General features: G+C 36.8%; 1 protein-coding gene across 1 annotated transcript; it reads left to right on the top strand.

Moving 5' to 3' along the window:
• The first annotated feature begins 7,005 nt into the window (after positions 1–7,005).
• Positions 7,006–15,231, top strand: LOC100892459 (protein sidekick-2-like). Its single transcript, XM_030993297.1, has 8 exons — positions 7,006–7,051; positions 8,185–8,490; positions 8,991–9,061; positions 9,613–9,844; positions 10,397–10,635; positions 11,506–11,575; positions 14,150–14,252; positions 14,949–15,231. Exons 1-8 carry the CDS (start codon positions 7,006–7,008, stop codon positions 15,229–15,231), a joined length of 1,350 nt encoding a protein of 449 aa, XP_030849157.1.
• Positions 15,232–24,242: the final 9,011 nt, after the last annotated feature.

The raw sequence follows: 24,242 nt of genomic DNA, 5'->3' as shown, positions 1-24,242 counted from the left end.
TATGAGTGAGGTCAGGCGGGACTCAGAGGTGAAGAGAAGGAGAAGGAGTAGAAGAAGAAGGAGGTGGATGAGAAGGAGAAGAAGAAGGAAAAGAAAAACAAGAAAGAGAAGAAGTTATAGTTACATGCACAATATTTCGTTCTGATGATTGTATTGAATCTGTTAATCTGTTTTGTATTTTGAATTCTATTACAGTATGTACTGCAGGTACATATGGTGCAGGATGTTCACAGACATGTCACTGTGCAGGTGGTTCATCATGTAGTATGTATAGTGGAATATGTATAGGTGGGTGTCAGACTGGCTGGTCTGGGGATAACTGCCAAAGTAAGTCATAGTCAGCAACGATAACAAATAATATGACATAAATGCTCTCCCCAAATAAGATAAATCAGAATTGTACATGAACACTGCAGCTATATAATATTTATACATTCTTGTTGTTTTGTCATATTTTAAACCCATCGCTTACATAACTCGATGGCTCCTGTATTATACATGTGTGGAATAAGAAAATTCAGTACTCAACAGATTAATTTGAAGTTGTTATATTTCGTATTTGTGTAGACAAACACACTCTTAAGCTGTGTTTTGAAACAACTAATCCCATATATTCCATTTTCTGCCACAAGGTCTATATCATGTTTTGTAATTTAGGAGATGATTTCTTTCTTAAAATACACAAATTTACTTAATGAATGCACTGTTAAACTTTTAGAGAATGTGTAATAATTGAAATCGATAATGCAAATAATTTAGATACATATTTATAAGGCAACAAACTAGTTTTAATGAGTTATATTATTTGCTTGTAGTACTTGCTAATTGTAATTCCTAAAATATTGTCTTATCACCCCCAGTTCCAGATGAATGTGAAGACGGTTACTATGGATCGCAATGCACTGATAAATGTCATTGCTTGAATGATGAACCATGTAATAAACAGACTGGAGAGTGCTCTGGGCAGAAGTGTGCTCTAGGATACAAACTACCCAGCGGCCAGGTCGAATGTCAAGGTGAAATTTTATTGTTCAATAAAGGGTGTTGAATGTTCGATATAAATTCCCATTCGTTTATTTGATGACAAATTGAGTTGCTTAGTGCAGACTCGAAAGCATCGAGGAGTTACATGTACATGTATTACAATTTAAGTCAGCAGTAAATATTTGTTTAATATATCGTATTCATTGTATGGATTCACCCAAAGAATTTCCTTTAAAGTGTATCTATTTATGGAGGGAAAGTGTAAAATTCTAAAATAAGGGTGTTTATGCCAACTGCTTATAGTCATTGCTTACTTAATGCGTATCTTTTTTGTTTGCCTTACTGCCCATCAGTCAGAAGTGAATTTCATGCCTGTAGTTTTGACCAATCAGAGGCCTAGAATCTTGATATACTGTTGACAAAATGCCCATGATATCAATATATCATTTTCCCCTCGAATATTGATTACATTGATGTCCAAAACATGCCATATTTGTTTGTTTTTAACAAATTGCTTTACTTATGGGGCTGCCAAAATAATGGAAGACATGACAAATATGTTGAATGTGAATTGGAGAAAGTACAAGAAGTTGTTAAAGGATGGTTGATGTAAGTGATCATGTCAGTAGCGAACACTATATGTCAAAACCTGTCTATTGAATCAAGAGGAAACAAGATGTGAATAAAATAAATAAAGGTAATACAAAGTTTTGGTATGGGATCATGAATTTTGTTCAAATGAACGTATTGGAAGCATTATGCGATCATACAATATTCAATTTCAATTTCAATTCAATTTCAATTTCAATTTCAATTTATTTGCTCATAAAAATCCAGAAAACACATGCAAACATTCATAAATCAACATGATACAAAGGGTAAAATTCACAAGAAAAATTAATAACAAAGTAAACATTTGGATTAAGTATGAGAGGGACAGCAAGAAAGGAACAGGCCTTGTGATTAGCTGACCCTGTAACATAATACATTAAGGACGCTACAAAAAATAACAAATCACTTACAACAACATAAAGGGGGGGGTATGCCTATACATTTAAACAAACAAACTTGGTGAATACCTGTCTAAAATAAAGTGCCTAGATTTTGACTTAAAAACATTTAACGAAACTGCTTGTTTAATATCTGAAGAAAGAGAGTTCCAGATTTGGGGTCTTTGAAATAATATTGAGTTTTTAAAAGATGAGAGCCTCGGTTTGGGTAAATGAAAACATTAGCATTTCTTGTATTGTATCCATGATATTCATTATTGAACTGAAAGAATGTTTTAATATAGTCTGGCAAGAGGTGATTGTTACATAAGTACATAAATATAAGTGATCGTTGTAGCGGTTGAAATCGAGTCTAAAGTTATGAAAGTGTAAATAATGAACTCTTTATGTTGTATAGCTCCCTCTCAAGGTCAAGAGATCAATTAAGCTATAAAACAATATTTCTTGACTAAAATCGACCGATTAACTTTTCCCGTTTAGAAATTATATATCACAACTACATATTCTGAAGTTTTTACTTTCTGAGTTTTTACCTTTGTACTGCCGTTGGGTGTTTTAAAAATTTATCAAAATTTACCGGGAGCACCGGTAAATTTTTATATTAAATTTTTCTCGAAAGCAGAAGCTTTTTAGGGGTTACATTTTCTAGTACTTATAATACACCCACAGGGGAATCCAAATATATAACAATTGTAAAGAATCACCATCCACCCAATTTTCAAAATTTCCCAAAACTTTGTATTATAAACATCATTTGATGGAAACATATTTGATTTTGGTGTAACACGCTGTCATTACACTTAAGCACAAACTACACAAGGCTTTGCTTTCAACTGGTAAACATGTTGTTAAAGTACGATTATTCTACCATATGTTTCTAATATGTGACCTAACGCTTTTGTTTTATTATATTTCAGAGTGTGAAGGGGGTACTTTTGGTTTGGATTGTCTTCAGCAATGTCATTGTGCTTCAGAGGCTTGCGAGACGGAGAGGGGTCTTTGCAAGGGTCAATGCATTGATAGCTGGATTGGACCGTACTGCAGTCAAAGTAATTATTATTATTATTCTTTATGTGGATATGGAACTATGTCTGCATGTATTTAACTTTGTTTACCTGTAATTCACAATCTTGCTCAATAAACTTGTAGAGCAAGTACTTAAAACTAATGCATTTGTATAGCACCAAGAGCATCTGTACCTGGCGGATACTGGCACTATATGAATACTAATTATTATTATTGTTTTAATTGTATTATTTTTCTTCTTCATGCAGACGCATTTACACATAAGTATACAAACTCTTTTGTATTGTTTCTCTGTATGCAAATGTTTAGCCCAATCTATATAATTATTTAAGAAATTTCTCCTACACTACACATGCAGTGAGTGGAAGTGAAATGTAAAACATTACAACAAAAACTTGTTTTCTCCAAATGATTATCTGTTATTGGATACATTTTTTTCAAGTGGATAGACATCATGATTAATAAGAGTGAGTGGTTTAAAATGTCATTGATGATTTTCTTGCCAAGAGTATTGCATTGATATAGATTAAGCAATTACATTTCAAGCAAAATAATCAGATTAGGATATTACCTTGTTTAGGTACTCGTGTCTGCATATGCACAAGTGTATTTGTGGTAGTTTCTTTCATTCTTGATTGTAATATTTATATTAAGAAATGACTAGATTGTCATCGTATACTGCTCTTGACGTCAACAGTATTCATGTATTACTGTATTCATGTTCGTGTGTACATTGACTGTATATTCAACAATGATGTGTAATCGTCCATGACCTAGCATCGTTTTTTTTTTCCAAATCATGAATGAACCTGTATTCAATCAGCAGCTGTATGAGATTTATTGTATTATTACCAACGCTCCTCCTCCTCCTTCTTCTCTCCCCTTTCCTTTTCTTCTCTGCAAGTCACTCTTTTTTCTTTTTTTTGTATTGTTGTATCTAAGTTGAGGGCTGCCGGCACGTCAAGCTACTTTGCTTATTACTGCAGCCCTCCTGCATCTAATGTATGTTAATTTCCATTCAATATATTTGTTTAAATTCAATATATGTGTTTAATATCGTTTATTATCTGTATAAAAATTATATACACTTGAAATATTGTATCAAGCCATATTATGTTCATCAAAATGTATGATGAAAAAAAGAAAAAAGATGCAGAAACCAATAAATCAAATCAAATCAAATCAAACAGAAGGAATCTAATGTTTTGTATTTTTGCTTGGTCTTTGAGAGGAACATCAAGCTTATCAGTTATTTGATATTCTCGCCAATATATTTATTCATTTTTGTATCTAAGAATATCATGATTGTTCAATGTTTTACAAAATACATGTATTTTTTTTCTCTTTTCCTCATACGAGGCACTTTATTACTTTATATCATTTTAACAACATTGCATATAGAGTTTAATAACAATATATATATATATATATATATTCGCAATCAACAAACTGATATAATAAAATAGGGTAAACATAAGGAGAGTGGAAGGGAAAGATCAAGGCATGAATATAAATGCGTTAAAGGTTCAACTAAGAAAGATTCATCTTGATATTACTTATTAATTGCTCTTGGTTTCTGTATTGCCAATTGACATAAAACATAAAATCGCTTTTGAAAGTCATCCAAATTGAATGACTATTAAAGGATTTGCTTCTAAGATGATTAAGTATATACACCTTATAAATTGCATATTGTGCGTAAACAATTAGTACCTCCATGAGCAGAAACTCCGGGTCTTCAATGTTGAAACCAATTAATATGATTTTTTCTCCTAACTCAATATCTTTTTGGAACAAGGTCGTTACCAGATGATGATTTTTTTGCCAAAAGACTGCGACTTGGCGACATCTTAGCAAAATGTGTATAAACGATTCTGATTCATTGCAATATGTACAAAGCATATCGGATGTAATTTTCCACTTGTAAAGATTATCTTTGAAGGGTAAAACTTTATGAAGCAGTTTGAAATTAAATTGTCTTACTCTGTTGTCTTTGATCTTTTTTAATTTAAAATCTAAAACATGCCTCCACTCAAAATTGATTGGTAGTTGCAGTATTTCCTGCCAAAACAATGACACCGGAGGATTTTCTTTTTTGAACTCATTCAAAAGAATATAAAAGTGTTTTGCTTTCATGAGACTTAATTTCATCAAGTCGCAGTTCGATATCTCAAACATTTCTTCAGAAACTTCTGTTGCAATTGGATTAAAATTGGTATTTCTTATTTGTTCTACCCATACTTTTGGAAAAGCTCTTTTTAGTTTCGAAAGTTTGAAGCTATCTAATAAAGAACTTGTGCCCAAACGTTCGAAGAGAGTGTTGCTTGACACCCATTGACCGTTTACAAATAAATCGCTAACTTTACAGATTCCGTTTACATTCCATTTTTTAAAAAGTAAAACATTTCGTTCATGTTTGATGTTACTGTTATACCACAGAATTTCATTACATATGTCTCTTACATTCAGGAAATGAACATATCTTAATTCGCACCAGTATGTGAGTAAGTTAGCATAGAATATTGGTAACTTATACATCTTACATAGCGAGAACATGTCTTTGCTTGAACAGTTTACTTTCAAAATTAATGGTATGTCTTGAATAAAACTGATCCAATATCTGAAAAGTATTCTCCATTGCGACTTACCTCCTTTCATATATTTTGAAAACCAAGATAATTGCAATGATTGGAATTTGGTTTAGATATCTACCATGTTTAAACCCCACCCCTCTGCAGCACGAGTAACAACCGCTCTTTTTACTTTTTCCCTTTTTGATTCCCAAAGAAAGCTATAAATTAATCTGTTTAGGTTGACAACAAACTTTTGTGGAATTGGTAAACATGTCGCAATATATACAAATTGGGAAGCAATAAGCGTTTTTATAATTGTTATTTTCCCATAGTATGTCAGGTTCCTCATTTTCCAAACTCTCAGCAACGAATTTACTTTCTCCAGTTTCAAGTTCCAATTTAAACTTTCCGATTCTTTTTTTTCCTTGAGTTATGTACACACCTAAGTATTTAATGGGCTCATTAGTCCATTCTAAATTATCTAAGCATTCTTCTCGAAAAGAAGTTGACATGACATTGGTTTTCATTAAATTCAGTTTTGGCCCTGCTAAGACCCCAAATGTTTTCACCTCTTCTATGGCAGTGTTTCCATCTTCTATAGCGTTAACAAAAATTACCGTGTCATCTGCTAATTGAGATATTTTGATATTCTCTTCAACGACAGGTGGAGTTTTCAAAGAAATAATAATACCTTTTATGTTGGTATTTTGCTTTATTCTCACAGCCATAACTTCGGCAACCAATATAAAGAGAAGAGTCGATAGGGGACAACCTTGTCTTTAATACACCTTGATCTATTCTGAAATACTTAGAGACCCAGCCGTTGTTAATAACTCTGCCTATTGCATTACTGTTGAGTGTTTTGACCCAATGTTTAAACGTTTCTTTGAACTTAAATCTATCTAATAACAAAAATAGGAAATCATGACAAATGTTATCAAAAGTTTTTTTGAAATCTAAGAAAATCAAAATACATGTATGATTTTGTTTGCCATATGTATTTTGGATGAAATACAACAAGCGAGCAGATTTTGAATAAAATGATTGGGTTAGAGCTTGCTCTGTGTTGATGTATTGATGTGCATAATTTTATATTTAATAATTGGTTTAATTATTGACAGGAATATCAAGATTGGTTCCAGTGAGAGTGAACCCATACCAACCCTCTAGCTTCAAATGTTATGTTGAGGGCATCCCACTTCCCGATGCATCCTCAGTTGATCTTTACAGACGTACCGAAGACACCAATAATAGGACAGGAATCACCAGGAGATCTAGCACTGTCTTAGGGTCAGAACGAGCTGTTGTCTTTGATGTTGATAGAGCGTATTCACAGGAAGATGGGGAATACGTTTGCGTTCTATATGTTGAAAATGTAAGCTATCCCAGTACGCCCGTTACCAAGGCACGCTATGGTGAGCAAACTCCGTGACATCGCTAATACTCTACTGTACGTCTGTGAGATACGTGTGAAATAGGAAGCACTAATTCAATGTCTTAAAGCCACACTGTTCTACCTGTAGCTACTTCCTCCCTCTAAAAAAACAAGGCCTTATGCTATGGTCACATTACCCAAAGGTAGCCTGCTCGGCGGTCGAGCGGCGAGTTTTTAGCCAATTTTTCCCGGCCACCTAGCGGCGGCCGCCCAGGCACCGCTTGTTTTCAAAGCATCGCTCGGTCGCTGCTGAAGTTTTAGCGCGGAGTTAAAATTCGGGCGGAGCCTGCTCAATTTCACTCGCCGCCCAAACTACGCTCGGTAGGTCGCCGCCCGGGCGCCGACCTAATCGAGCAATTAAGGTCGAGCAATTAAGGTCAAACATCGAAGCTGCTAGGTCAAAGGCTGTCGAGCAGCCGCCGCCCGGTCGCCGCTGGGAGATCAGACGGTCACTGGGCTGCGAGTCCAAAATCGGTCGGCAGCCTTTGACCTAGCGGCATAGATTTTTGACCTAAATCGCTAGGCGGCGAACTTTCAATTAGTTCGGTGCCCGGGCGTAAATCAGCCGGCGGCCGGTGGGAGACTGCTAGGAATCGGTGGGTCACCGGTCGGTCACTGCCGGGACACCGCGTGGAAAAGCTCCGTGATTTCGCCCAGTTTTGACCTAAAATCGACCGGCGAACGACGGGAAATCGCTGGGCCTCTACAGCCTTCTCGTCTCCAAAAAATCGCTAGGCGATGCCTAAATTCCAGCGGCGACCGAACAGGCTACTAATCGGTCGGTCGCTGCTCTGATTTGTGACCATAGCTTAAGCGGTGCCCGTTGGTCCCCCGTGATCCTCTTTTTCTTATGTTAATCGAGAGCCGGGTTGATGAAACAGTCACCTGTCAGTGACCTCGCTGGGTGGTCTAATTCTCCCTGGAAAAACTAGTACAGAAAGGCTTTAAATATAGAATCGTTCCCAGTCACGCTGTCTGCAAACAGACCGGGTTACAACGGATTGCATCAATTATGTTAATTTTCTTGTGTACTTTGATAAATGTTAGACATAATTATTGACTTGATAGAAGAACTTATATTATAGTTGTGGCTTTTATTTTACGGTTATTTTAATAGATTGCAATAACTATTTCTGTCGTTTTTCCTTTTTGTTAGTTCTGCCAGTCATTGGAAAGGCACCAGTGATAGTGAGCACCACCTCAACTACAGTTGGTCTTCGATGGAATGCATGGTCTGAAGAAGATGACGTAGGTGATCCTCCTCTGGTAGGATATGTCTTTTTTGTAAATCAGGATGGTGACTGGGTAATAGAACAGAGAGTAGATCAACTCACAACATCAGCCATCGTTAGTAACCTGACACCCGACACAGATTACATGTTTCGTGTAGCAGCAGTGAGGGAAGGAACCGGTGGAAGAGGACCCGTGTCTCCATATAGCAAAACAATAACTCTCTGTAGAAGTAAGTTTGTTCAGAAGATAAATTATCGAATCTGATTTCAGAGCGCATAATAAAACATTTGAGATGGTTATTTTTCAAAGTACATATGTCTACAAGAAAGTACATGTATTACATTATTAGTAAATGGTATCTACGCAGAGTTGGGATATTTATGCGCTTTACATTGATTGGGTCTTTAATTATCTAGTTGTATGACTTAAATATTTCACGTAAAAATGTTTATATTTTTCATTCCATACAATTCATTGTTTAATTTGTCTATCTTTCTAAAATGTGACATAGACAATTTCTTCTACAAAACATGCATTTCCCCCAAAAAAAATAGTTTATAGTGCCCCTCATTGCGTTTGCCCGATGGTGTTTTCCTTTTACCTTACTTATAATTTAGAACTACACGAAGAGTACTGCACGATTATACCATGACCTGTGTGTACCTGTAATGACATCATCTACTATAGATCAAAGCCATTTAATACCTTATATATAATTTTAAACTTCAGAACCCAGTGCTTCTCCAACGGGACTTCAAGTTTCAACCATCAACCTTAAAGAGCTAGAGGTGACATGGGAGGTATGAACTGTTTAAGAATGGCTGTTTGGTTACTTAGTGAAATGCAAAATTCATAACTGTTAATAGTCACAATTTATTACACTGAGGTACAACCACAACGTTAGGTAAAGGAGCTAGAAAATAAAAGTACTAACCATGTTAGACTTAATTTTGCCCCAAATTTCATCGAGATATGTCAAATATGAACGTTTAATTCACTCAATACCTCATTTGAATACCTTTGACATTCTTTACGTACTTAAACATTTCATTAAATGAAATGTTTCTTATTGAAAACATGAGTATCAATTTTCCTGTGGCAAGATGAAAGTGTGTGCTTTGGGGCTTATCAAATTAAATTTTGATTTAATTTCACAGTAGAAAGCTGATTTATAAAGATGTTCTGTGATCAAGATATTCTGGTTCAGCAGAAAGCTCCATCACGTTATTGCAGCATCCTTATTAATGCGAGAAACTGTATGTAAACTTTGAAAACATATTTTAGTTTTGTTTACTAGTTCGTTAATGTAAATTTGTTGCAAGTAACATGTATTTGCACCTTTATGTTTCAGCACATCCCCTCGGAATCAGCAGAATGCAGGAGTGGAGTGACTCATTATCTGATCTACTACGCTCCCTCTGGTTCAACTTCTTCAAACTCTCTCCTGGTTCCTAATGACACAAGCTCCTACACGATAAGAGGGTTGGATACCTATCTGGACTATACCATTCAAATAACTGCATCAAATAAAGACGAAGAGAGTGATGGGAGCACGGAGACTATCGGCAAAACAATTGAAGAAGGTGAGACTTCATCAGCTAGTTTTCTTGGACTGTTGTAACGAAAATAGTCTTATTCTGATACACAGAAGTGCAGATCGCTGTTATTTTCTTGGATATTGTTAGAGTACACATTTCCCATGAGGAGAATGAAAGGAGCAGTAAGACTATCCGCAAAACGATATGAAGAAAGTGAGAGTTTGACTGCCAAATACAGAGTACTTTTTTTTTCTTCACTCTTTTGGTGCAATTATTTTTAAGCTTGGAAATGAGATCAAATCAATATTATACAGTTGTATACCGTTTGAAATTAATATATATTTTTGTAGACCCTATCCTGTGATATCTTGAGACCTGTCCCAGACGATTAATAGGAAATTTTAGATTTGCGTGGACTGAAACGTGTGACGTCCATTCAATGCAATGCATTAAAAGGACGTCGACCGTAGGAATCCCCATTGTCTTCGTGCGAATCTAAAAGTCCCTGGTATGTACAATCGTGTACATGTATGATCTAATACAAAGTTTATACAAGTTTGTTAATAAAGACTCTTATTATCTGATTTCCCTTTAAAGTTGCACCTAGTCCTATCAATGTGGCTATACCGCGGAGTACTACAAGCTCCTTCACTGTATCCTGGTCTACCCCTCTACCATCTAACATCAATGGTAACATCCAGAAGTATATCATCCGCTACAAGCGAACTGATCTCGTTACTGATGGTGGCTATAAGATGGAGGAAGTATTGAATGGTGCGTTTGAAGGACAGCATACTGTTATAGACCTGATAGCAAAAACCATCTACTCAGTTCAGGTAACACATGTCATGTACTTGTATGTATTTATATACGGCATGGAAAGGTTGGGCCTGGAAGCAACTACTGGGAAGTGGTAGAGAGGAGTGGATTGACATGGACGGGTCTTGCTTGAGAAGTGAAGATGATGAACATGTGAAAAGAGCGTGGGATCTGGAAGTGAATGGCATGAGAGGGAAAGGAAGATCAAGATTTGATAGAAAGATATGGTGAAGAAGAAAAACCAGTGGGGTTGGTCTAAATGAGGAGGATGCTTGAGACAAGAAGAAGTGGAGAGAGGGCGTGAAAGTCAGTAATCCCTCATAAGAGGGAAAAATGCTGACTTTAATCAATCATAATGCATATATAGTGGTCAACAATTCGCTATTGACTGGGGGTAGCTGTATTTGGGCGTACAATGTAAGGATGCAATATGTATGAATGGACTTAACAATGAATGCACTCAGAGGACACGAGCACTAAATTCAGACTGGTAAATTGCCCTATAAATTCAGATTGGTAAATTTCCCTATAAATTTGACACACATTGATAAGCATGTTTTGTCAAATATCCCTTTTGAGAATCCGCACTTGAGCTGTGATGCCTGAAGCAAACGTTGACAGCTGATTTCTTTCTTTTTTTGGTAGGGAGGGGGGAGGGGTCTGAGAATTGACCTCACTTGGCCTCTAAAAGGACAGCTATAGATATGCTTTTAGTACTTATGGTTCGATTGTGGAGAGAGCATGAAAGAGCAAGTTATTTTTTTAAACACCTGAGATTTGCCCAGACTCGGCTGCTAAAAGGACAAGAACAATATCGTTCATTGTTAAGAAAAAAGATAAACTGCATAGAATAATTTATGTAATGATATCCATGTTTTATTATATAGGTACGGACTGTTAATGGAGCTGGTTTGAGTAACTGGTCAGAACCTGTGAATGCTAAGACGATACAATCAGGTAAGAACATTACAAGGCTGATCAATGCTATGTTCTAACATAAGACCTTTTCATGTTAATTCAAACTTTGACTACTAAACTCTACTTGAATAGTTGAGGAAAGGGAAAAATGAAGTTTGGGAGTCCAGCCGTAAATGGAGATATTAAGCTGTGAAGCTTATTTATTCGATCTGTAAAAAACAGATAAAATAACAGTGACAGATTTAGTATATCATTCTTGACATGAGATACAATACCAAACATTTGAATAAACCAAGTAATCTATAAAGATTCATTTAAACACATTTTGCTTCCGAACTATTAACTGTCAATCTTGACCTCGTCCTTTAACTATCAGATGTTCAGAGCCAATGGCTACAAAACCTTTTGCATTCTCTAATATATGCATTACTTTCAAACACTCATACTTTCAGAGTTTCTCAAACAGACCTGACTTCCCTTTAAACAGATTAATGTCAATTTGCATGAACCAAAATAAATGTAAACATCTCTATCTTGCATCTATACACAAGCTTGATTATTCACATTTATATGCACAGAATTATTTCTTCTAGAAACCTCAACATTGGATTGTCACTTTAAATGTATCGTATGACCTTCCACTGACTTTGACAGGCACCTCATTTGCATATTTATGCTCGTCTAAGAAAAACTGTGTTATAAAATGACTTCATACAATTTAACCCTGTTTGATGAATTAAACTTAAATATCTGACTTGCATAAAACTTCCCAGTAATAATCTAGAGATTACACTTCAATACAAAATAAACTATCTGGCATAACTTGTAATTTACACCTGTAAGTTACATCTGTAATCTACTCCTGTAATCCACACATGCACTACACTACAGCAATCCTTTCGAGTTTCATTATTAACTCTTAAAATGATTAAACACTGTCTTTCAATTCTGACTCTAAATACAATGCCAGAGGTGCAAATTTTAACCTTTCACCAAGTCAATAAATAGTGTCTTGCAACTTTTATGCAAGCTAAATCAAATTCCACAGACCAACTTTTGTCACCCAAACAAACTGCATAAAATCCAAGATTCTAGCATGCACAAATATAAACATCCTTTATCTTTAGGACTTCTACATATATACACTGTTTACTCTATAAATGACATAAAACGATATTTGCCTATTACTGTTATTCTGTTTTGACAATTATTATTGAACTGGAAAAAACACATGAATAAAAGTACGTCTTATGGGCGCGGCCATTTTAGGCGCAGCCATCTTGGAATTAATGCCACACGTGCATTATGCTAATGAGTTAAATACAGTTTTTTTAGAGTCCGTTTTACAGTTCAACTTGAATCTATCTTATTTTCTGTTTTAAGAGTTCACATTCCAGTTTATATTAATCTAAACACTCACTTCTGTGGCGGGACAAAACTTCGTCGGAAATACTTGAATGGCAACTGACGGGTTAACTGGTAAATGAGTCAAACTGGACTACATTTCTGACTGTGCACTGCGTTGACTGAAGAACATGGCGACAGTGCCGAACTTAACCTATGGTAGCTTATAAGAGCAAAAAAAGAGAAAATCTAAACCAAGCAAAAATCATCGCTCGGCGAAACACTACTCATTCCCATATTTAATACAGGGACCATAATTATGTTTCGCATTGGCAATGTATAAAGAAGTGTATCACAAAGTTCTATCTTAACTGCTAGTAATTGAATGATGTATGTTTGTCAAGGTAGACATGATTTGTCATTCGTTAGTACCTGCTGTTCTATGGGTAACACAATATTCCAAAGAATGTCTGCAAACACTTTGTCGAACTATATAAGAAATTTTTTTCCCGACACAGAAACAAACTCCTGTCGGCGTCATGTACTGCATATATATATTAGGATATATTTTATGCTAACAAAAGCAACAAAACAAGCATTTTTAAACCAAATTGAAGACTTAAAGTTCAATTAATTATACCGAAAACCTGAACAAAATTTGTATATACCTATCCTGTAATTCTTAACGCTGTTGAATGGTGTAATAGACTTGAACCCTTTACCGTTTAAATTATATTACATCATTTTATCAACAAGACTATAACACCCTATAGCAACAACGGTACATGTACTTCTTTTTAACCTTCTAACCATGAACAAACTAAGATAAATAAAAGTTTTGATACAGAATGTCAATTGTAATTAATTTGTTGTCATTGAGATCCAACAAATCCTGGGGAAAAAATAATCTATGGACAGCAGACAACCCGTGACAAGGTTCTATCATTTGTAAGTTGTAAGTTCTCAACACATACTTTTAAAGCCTATTATTTCTTCTATTCATGCTTTCGAACTTCTTAACATCAGCTATTCAATCTTTACTCATAGGAAACGCTGCTGTGACCAGCTGTCAATATTGCGTAAATCTTAAAGTGGCCAATGTTCCTGATTGCACAACGCATGTATAAATACACACAAAATGAATTAATAAACGAATACAAATAAATACTAAATTCCACAGTCTCCATAGGCTTTAATACGAGAGCCACTGGATTCCTGTATTTGATTGGTACATTGTATAAGGCATATTTTTTTATTGCAACACTTTAGGTGGCCCTTCCAGTACATCATTAGGACCGATAGTAGGGGGTGTCATGGCTGCCCTCATTATTATCATCCTGGTCATTATTCTCCTTCTTGTCATCTTTAGAAGGTAAGTGACGGGGAGACCGTTATCTATTAAAGGGTCATTAAGAAAGCTAAAATACACTGTTTAAGACGCCAAATTAACAAACACTGTTAATGGAACAATTACAAAGTTCCATCCATTTGTTGCATAAGTTGCAAAAAGATGATTAAAACAACAACACTACAGAAAGGTTAAATATATTTGCAACGTAAATGAAATCAAAGATTTAATATCACCCTCTGTGGTTTTCCTTTAAAATGATGTGTGTTTTAATTACGAACAGTACACTACTTAGGGTTAGTAAGGAATTATTTGCACACAAAACTTAATCTTTGCTGCATCGACAAGAAAAATCTTGATCAATTGTTGCATAAATAATCTCATATTCAAATCGAAACCTGAGGAAAATGAAAGTTAAATGAAAATGAAATCTGATTCTTAATCATATTTTGGTAATAATAAAACTTTACAGGAAATTTGGTGTATATGTTTACGTGAATGCAGACAGTTTGTGTATAATGTGTTTGTAGGTATTGTATTATAAGGTACATCCACAATCACCCGTATGCAGCTGTTATGATTATAAGGGACCTTTCCTCCTTCAATTGTATTTCAACTTTTAGTATACGTGCGTGCGTTTGTGTGTGTATGTGTCATCGCAATGTTTTTACCAAGAAGAAGGAAATAAATGTGTTTTCTCTAATTGAATTTCACTTCCAGGAAGAAACAAAGACGTTCAACGGCCGAACCGTCGCCACCAAACAATGCACATGAGACCTCATCTAAGCATGAGAACCCTGCATTTGATGACTCCAACCAAGACCCCAATAAATACGAAGACCTTAATACTGATACCCATGTCTACCAAGATCTCAATACAGATACCCCAAACTACCAGAATACCGACCCCCATACGTATCTAGATCCTAAGAAACCCAACACTGACGATACCTATCTAGAACCCATAACATCAGATCCGGGAGACACTTACGAAGAAATATAGAGGCAGCCCTAGCGAGGCAGAGGGTTATGGTGCCGACATTGATACATGCTGAATCAACAATAATGAACATGCTATGCAATTAACAGAGTTGGCAATCTTTATCATGATGTTCATACTTCCTTATTAATGCTCATACTACGGTAATACTCTATTTCAATTATTACAAGAATTTATAATGAAACTTGCTACTTTCAAAATGTTATAGAAAGAGTAAATATGTTATGTAATTTTTATATTATTACTGGTTTGTAAATACAGGGATGAAAGGGTAAATTTATGTCTTAATTCTTCAAATTAACTTTCCTTCACAATGCACAGATGCCGCTTTTGAATTATTCACTACTAGTGTACAGTAAAAATAAATATATTAAATCTGTTTTTTTCTTGAGGTTATGTAACATTCCTCATTGTTTAGTAATAGCTCTCTTTTTAGATTTTTGAGACGTGTATAGATAATAAAAACCTATTTTGTTGTAAGAGTTCGTAAGACTATTATATTATTCAGTAATTAGACTTATACCCACACGCACAATTGTCGAAGAAAATCAGTACAATTTCTTTAAAATACGTCGGTCACCACGACATTGTGGATAAGTAACTGCGTGTGAAATTTATGCTAGACAGTGCAAGTATGCACAAAAGAATATGCACCAATTTATGTTTGTATAATTATTGATGTTTTTATGCAATGTACAATTTCTACAATTCAACCATCTACTTGCAAATGAATTTTCAATAAAAAAACATTAACATTACCATATTTGTGCAACACAATGACTTTGTAAAATTATATATTTTTGGTCTTGATTAGCTCCCTGATTTTAACACTGGTACTGACTAAAGTGAAATCGAATCCAAATAGACAACTACTTTAAAAGGAAGCAGAAAAATCAGAGAAGCAAACGGATGAAAGTTTCAATGAAATCTGACTAAATATAAGAAATGTATGATTTTTTGAAGTTGTAATCACTATACGTATAGGCACTTCAAATTGGCTGAAGCAGTAATGTTAATGCGATGTAGTGTCAGACTACTTTTCCATCTGTTCCGACATAAAAAAGGACTGAAAAAAAGTCATGGCTCAGGAGGGTCTTTTCTTTTAAAAGGACCTAAAATATAATGCTATCTTAAAATGCTTTGATTAGTGCCCTAAGGAAGAAGGAACTTTTGAGAAAAAATGAAATTAGTGATAGTTTTGTACACAACAAATGGGAGAGTTATCCACATTCTACGTCACAATCCACTGACCAAACTACCAATTTGAGATTCTCATAGACTCAGTGATCTCTTAACTTCCTCACTATTGGTCCGATTCATTTCAAACTATTGCCGTTCTGTTCTGCTATTTTTCTGCTTCCATACAAGGGTTGGATTGCACTTTTAAGTTGCTCATGCGTGGGTATATAAAGAGCAGCGCACTATGTTTAGCATTCAAGATACATGTTCTCTTATTCATAGACTCATTTGATCCGAGGATCGTTTACAAAAATCACGATCGCAACTTTTTTGGAGAAAACAAACGAAGGTGATGTCAATACCGTGTTGTTCATTGTCTTTCACACTTCGAAGTCATGGTCTAATTGAGTAAGTATCATTGTAACGTTCGCATATATCAATAGGCGACGCATAATGATACTGAAATTGCCTTCAGTTGAAATGTCTATTAAAAGTAGTTGCAATCGTGTTGCAAATGAATCCTTAACAACATTGAACTTGCCCAGTAGCGAGGCAAGTCTAAAGCTCAGACTAACAAACTCTTTCTTTTTATAGCAACGATAGTCATGTGCTCTTCGAACACTTATCGATGATGATTGAAATCCTCTAGTTTTTTTTAACTTAGGCTTTTTAGACTGTCTAAATATACCTTTCGAAACTAAAACATTATATACAGTAGGTTTGCGAGTGCACCATGTGTGTGAGAGAGAGAGAGAGAGAGAGAGAGGTTTGAGGAGTCCTGAAAAAAACTCGGACTCGTAATCTTTCTTGGGGGAGTGTAGTCCTGAAAAGGACTGTTTGTTGTCTTTCTTAGCATATTGAACTATAGCGATTGGAGAGGATGAGTGGCTCGACGTTTCGAACAGGTTGTCTATCCGTCGTCGGTTGACTCCTGACGACGGATAGTCAACCTGTTCGAAATGTCGAGCCACTCATCCTCTCCCAAGCGCTATAGTTCTCCTCAGAACTATATGCTAAGAAAGATAACAAACAGTCCTTTTCAGGACTACACTCCCCCAAGAAAGATTACGAGTCAGAGTCCTTTTCAGGACTCCTCAAACCTCTCTCTCTCTCGCACACATGGTGCACTCGCAAACCTACTGTATATGTACATCACCATGCAAGCCGACACTTACAAGCAGCATAAAACATTATATTGGTATCTGACACACAAATACACACACTCTTTCTGTCGGTCAATGCTCTTTTTCCTGATCTCTTCTTTTCCTTCCTCTCCATTCATTTTATCCTTCTTTTTGTTTTCCTTTTCATCGTTTTGCTCGGCTTCTTTTCTTCTACGTTTTTGTCTTAGTTTACCCTTTACGCTAACCATCATAATTCGTTTACTAATCATCTATATTTCCCTCAAAGAGAGAGGAACATGGAGGGTAAAAAGAGATATGAGAGGGAAAGAGAGAGAGAAAGAGAGAAAGGGGGATCTTACTATGCCGGCACATTTCCTAGCCAGCTGCTGTGCGTTACAGCGTCTGCGATGTGAGACTTCAACAGCCCCTATATCGAAAACGCTCGACACAGCCAAAAACTGATAGATCTATCCTCTGCTCAAGTCTTTAGGAATTGCAATAAACCTTCAAATTAGAGTATGTGCTGGCAAAATAGAGAGATTATACTAACAGAGCAGAAGATTATTAATTTACTTGGGCTGGAGAAAGACTTGCTTCGTGTCAAGTGATAGAGCAATATTTGTCATTCTTATCAAACAAAATGTTATCAAGGAGATAAAGACAAGTGGTCAAGAAGTGTGCGATAAGAAACAATTTATATTTGGCAGATATGTCATGTTTTCCTCTCAGTGTGTATTTGAGCACCTTGCAATAGATATCGGTCATATCAAAGTCTGAATGGTTTAAGCTTCAGTACAGACGCCGAAAGAAGACATTATCCTTCGTCAAATTCTGAACCTGCTTTTGAAGCCCTGAATCGGTGATATAGGCTTTATTCTTAAGCTTCACAAGGCATACAAGATCACGCAATGTCAGGTAAGATTCACTTGTTTTCTTCTTGTGTTTCCCCCTTCCACAGGGTTACTTTATTAAATAATATCATTCACATATGTATTATGTAGTAGTAGTAGAATGGTTTTTTTTATTAGACAACTTCAAAATGGTAGCCCGAAAGCTAAATTACATTGCAAGTTTTACATGTATTAAAAAGCATTTCAACAAACTTAGATATAGACAAGTACACATAATACACAGTCGGGTAGATCATAACTAATTACATATTCCCTACTTGCAAACAAATTGATGAAACAAATAAAATAGATTCGGCATTATTTTTGTTTCTGTAATCATTTTTAAGTGAGGAATATTCATATTTTAAGTATAAATTGAGGCTGATTAATGGAGTTATAACACGTAAGTACTGAAGATTTGTTTAATTTCGAACCGTAATGCACATTGAATGTCTATAACGCTACACAATATATAAGGATTTATCATAGAAACATGATTAAACAATTACCAAAAGAGAGAAGAAAAAAAAGGTTAGGGAGAGAACGATGTAGAGAGAGAGAGTCAAGTTAGAAAGAAAAACAAGAAGACATGCGGAAGATGGGAGAGGGAGAGAGAGATAGGGAGGGAGTGGAATGAGAAGAATGGAACAGTTGGAACTGTGAAGACATGGAGAAGCGGAGTGATGATGAAAGTAAGACGACAAGGAAAAGGGGATTAGAACAAAATTACAAAGTAATTTACAAAGTTTCCCTTACAGAGAAAAACAGTACAATTTACGAAATATGCATTACTAAGATAATAACAGAATATATGCGTAAAAACTTTAAATATGTAAAGACATATAGAATGTACATGGGAACGTGCGTAACTATAAGAAAGATATTCACTAATTAATCAGTTTGACAGTTAAAAACACAAGTGTATCCATTCATTACAATGTGGATTACATGCACTAATCTTTATGAGTTGATGGGTATAAAGTTGAACAGTATTAAAAGCAACAAAAGGCATACGATTTAAATAAGAGGTGTGGAATCGGGCAGGAATCAGGGTAATTTATGCCAATGTAACGTTCTGTTTTGAACTTAGGTTATATACAGATACGTGATTTCCGTGTGTTTCTTGTGCTTGCGTTTAGTTTAAACCAGTCTGATTGGTCGGATTTTAGTGCTTTCAGGGCAAACTTGAGACATAGCTTTTCTCGGCGAGCATGGAGAGTTTGAAGCTTGGTCATTGATAGGGCATTTGAATAGGATATGTAATATCTACCTAGTATAATTCTTAATGCCCGTTTTTGAACATTTTCGATCTTGTTGGACCGGGCGATAGTCAATGCTCCGTTCCTGGCAGGGCACGCATATTCGAGGAGTGGTCTTACAAATCCTATGTAAACTGTAACGAGGTCGTTGGTGGGGGGATAGAAGGCTTTCAGGGATCTTAACATGAAAATGCGGCGGTTAGCACGAGAAACCGTATCCGAAACCTGTACATTCCACTTCAAGGTGTCTTCAATGGTTACTCCAAGGATTTTCACACTGCTAACCTCGTTCAGGGGGACATTATCAATAAGTACTCCTTATGGGGGTAGTTGGACTTTACTGAAGGACAATCGCATGATTGAACACTTCTTGGTGTTGAGTTTAACGTAATTGTTCTGGCACCAACTTCTAGAGTGGATAGTGAACTGGAAATATCACGTGGCTGGTTGCGTGCATCGTGCGAGGCGGCAATGGACATGTCGTCGACGTACTTCCAGTGAATCGCTGATGAAGAATCACGCATTACATCATCAATAAGGGCCAAGAATACAACAGGACCTATGCGTGTGCCTTGTGGGACGTCAGCATGAATCTTCTTCCAGGGCGAAAGTGAACCATGGTAACGAACACAGGTTTGGTGGTCGGTCAGAAAATCGCAGATCCAAGGAAGAATCGAATGGCGGGCACCAAGATCAATAAGCTTCTTAATCGCGATAGTGTGGTTGACCCGATCGAATGCCTTGCTGAAGTCGGTGCATACTACGGTAGTGGCAGTTTTTGGTGCCTCCGCTGATTTAGCAAGGTAGTTGATTAGGTCGACGATGCAAATGGTAGTTGAGAGGCCCGGTCTGCTTCCGTATTGGTGTTTGTCCAAAAGAGGGTTAATGTCGCGTAAAAGAAGCTTGGTTATAAACAACTTAGCAATTTTGGAAAAGTGGTCGGTGAGATATATAGGCCTCAGTTTATCCAAAGTTGCAGATGTAGGACCTTTAGGAATAGGGACAATTATTGCCTGTTTCCACTGGGTTGGGACCTTGTTATGTATTAGATGCATTTAGTATCCCTGACAGGGGAATTGAGAGTTCGCAAGCAAATTCCCAAACGAGGCGTCCAGGAATGCCGTCAGGGCCGCTTGACTTGCCAGGGTTGATCTTCTTCAATTCACTCATGACTGCCCACGGTTGAACATGTGGGGGCGGTGTTAGGGCTGGCAGGTACGATGGTAGGTCTCTCAAATGTAGTTCGGGGATATCAGCGTTAACATTTGCAAAGAATTCATTAATGGCGGTAGCTATTTTCACTGGGTCATTGTCTTCAACAGTCGGAACTCGGATTATGTTTGCTTGCGAATTTAAATGACCAGACATGACTTTAATGTTCTTGTACCAAGATGAGGGGTTATCGCTCTTAAGATTTTGGATACGATCACGATAGAAAAAGCGTTTTGCTCTAGAGATTTCGCGAAGGACTTGATTGCGTAGAGATTTCCAAGCTCCTTCAGAGTTGTTGCTGAATGCTATTTGTCTTTGGTTAATAAGCTCTTTCGTACGGGGCGTTATCCAAGGCTTGTCAGTCGGGTGGAGTTTAATTGACTTTGTTGGGAAGTGCACATCCACCTTTGATTGCAGCGTTTGGTAGAAGTGGTCGCACATGGCTTGCGGCCCAGACTCGGCAAGAACATCTCGCCAGTCGTTGTGAGTTATCCACTCACCAAAAGCTGTTATGTCCGAGTCATTCATTGGTCGGACAATCCGTTTTTTAGCCTTATTGCGTGGTCTATTATTAACTTCTTTGGGTAGCCAGATTACAATGTTGTGGTCGGCAAGGCCAATGGGGGATAACGAAGATGGTTCTTGGTAAAAGGGATCGAGATTGCTTATGATTTGGTCTAAGATCGCGTTACCTCTTGTCGGGGTCCGGACAACTTGTTTCATGTGACATCCACTGAGGATTTGGGAAATGTCCATGCGATTCAAACCACCGAGGATTACAACACCGGCATAGGGATGCGCAGTTTTGATGATGTCAACACTCCGAATGAGGTACTTTATTAGATCGCACTCATCGGCGTTTCCTGGGGTGAATAAACTGCACCGAAGTAGATACTGCTGACACGACGCGGTAATCGGTGAGGTCGAAAATAGGCCCATACAACTTCGTGCTCATCTGGAACTGGAATAATAGTCACCTGTTTGGGGTCAATGCTATGTTTCGCGTAAATAGCGACACAACCACCCCTGCGAGAACACCGAGACTTGGTAAAGACTTTGTAACCATCAACGCTGTATGATGACTCCGGTTGGTCATGATTAAACCATGTCTCTGTTACTGAACATATATCGATATCGTGTTCCCGAACAATAACAGATAATTCGTCCAGTTTATTGTTGAGAGAACGAGCATTGCACAATAAAACTGACTGTAGGACAAGTACCGACCTTGCATTAGTTTTCTCTTCGGGTTCAATCTGGACCAGCTGAATTTTTTTCATATAATTTGGTTTCTGTCTTTGCAACCTATTAACAACTGGTCTTGGGCGGACAATCACCGGGATATTGTGAGAAGCTAGAGATTCCACTGGATGAGTAGATCTCCTAGCCCCACCTCGTTTACCTCGACGACATATGGGCCTAGGGTTGATTCGAAGATTTTTTTTAAAGAAGATATACATATACATGTACATGCAGAATTTCAAAATGATTTTCTTGGCCATTCAAAATATGATAAGAACGTACATTAATAGATATCAGTGACGAATTAAAGTTCACTTTTAAAATATCCCATATATACTTGGCAAATGAATTTAGAAAAAAAATTAAAAAATCAGAAACACCCCTCGGTACGCACCCCACCCAGTCGCACATCGGAGTCATGGCAGGATGTGTACATCCCCTTGAGCCTCTAAAACAGCCAGGTCTCTCATAGCAGTCGATATATCTTCTTTTTTTTCTCATTATTATTGGATGTGAAGTAAAATGAACTGAAACTGAACTGAACTGATGTTTACGATGAATGATAGGAACATATGAAGAGTGAAATTGTCAGAACAAATAAATGTTCTTTTCCATGGAATTTTAAGTAATTTAGAATGCATGCAAATGTTAGTCATTTTATCCCTACCATCATTGTACTATTGAAACATTTGTTTCTGACTTTTTATATCACGTTTTCCATGCCATAGAAACTCGAAAAAAAACATCGATTGATATCCTTCATAATATCTAATTTTGGATATGGAAGAGATAAAAAAAAAATAATAGGTAATTCAATTTGGGTACAAATAAGGATTTCACTAAGGTTACTCTCCCTAAGGGAGTCAATGTTCTTTCCGATCATACCGTCATCTGACGTTTTATCTCTTTAACCTTTTCTTGATAATTATGATACTCCATTTCTGATAATTCAACTGAAAAGTCTATGCACCTAAAATATCTTTCAGATATCCTGTTAAGTTTGTATTCGTGAAAAATCTATTTTTTGAGTCTTCAATTGACTTCTTAGTTGTGCCAATTTAGAGATAACATATTTGCAAATTCATTGAGTATGGTAAGGGCATATTGTAAATCCTGCATTGAACCGTTGAGTGTAAAAAGATTATCATCTGCATAATGCAACAGTTTTAGCGTTTATATACAATCCAGCTGTAAAATCTGAGTATCACTTGTTACTTGTAGAGATAATCCCGATGGCAGCTATCATACAGCTAAACTGGGATGTCCGTGCAACGTGCTGGCATAGTGACAGTGCATGAAGTAATTCAAAACAGTGAATGATGTCTATTATTTACAATAAAACGGTGGACGTGCAAGTAAAAACCGAGACGTGGAGTCTACAGTAGCTTGGACCCAACAGGAGGAGGCAACGTTCTGATGATGGGTAGAGCAGCCTCCTGGAAGATGGTCACTGTTGGAGATGTTACCGCAGCAGCTGATAGGTGGTTCCACGTCCAGATTGTGCGAGGATAGAAGGAGTACTTAAAGCTATCAATGGAAGCCGGGGGTACTGCATACTTCAGAGGGTGATCATTTCTGCCCAGATATGTAGCTGGGATAATGTGAGTGGGAAAAGGCATGTTGAGTTGATGATGGTGCATCTTGTAAAACAAAGTGGACTGTGCAAGAAGCCTGCGGTTGTGAAGGGTATCCCATCCTAGTTTGTTGACAAGTGCTGTGACTGATGTTATTCTCCGGTAGTCTTGGTATACAAAACGGGCGGCAGCTCGCTGTACTTTCTCAAGACTTTGTATTGATGTCAGAGTCCGAGGGTTCCAAGCTTCACTGCCATACTCAAGTCGAGGACGAACGAGCATTGTGTAGGCTTTGGATGTGATGTTCTTGGTGCACGGTGATAGAGTTCTGCGTAGGAGGCCAAGGGTTCTATTGCCTTTCTGGGTGGTGAGTTTACATTGGGTGTTCCATTTAAGGCCATGGGTAATCGTGACACCAAGATACTTGTATTGTTTTACTCGAGGAATTGACTCATTTAGTAGGGTGTAGTCCACTGTGACGGGGTGCTTCTTGTTTGTGATTGACAATGTAGCACACTTCTTGATGTTGAATCC

The sequence above is a fragment of the Strongylocentrotus purpuratus genome, unplaced genomic scaffold, assembly GCF_000002235.5.
Source record: "Strongylocentrotus purpuratus isolate Spur 01 unplaced genomic scaffold, Spur_5.0 spur5_scaffold_20, whole genome shotgun sequence".
Lineage (NCBI taxonomy): Eukaryota > Metazoa > Echinodermata > Echinoidea > Camarodonta > Strongylocentrotidae > Strongylocentrotus > Strongylocentrotus purpuratus.
Note: the sequence above shows the minus strand (reverse complement) of the source record. Positions and strands in the feature narration are given on the sequence as shown.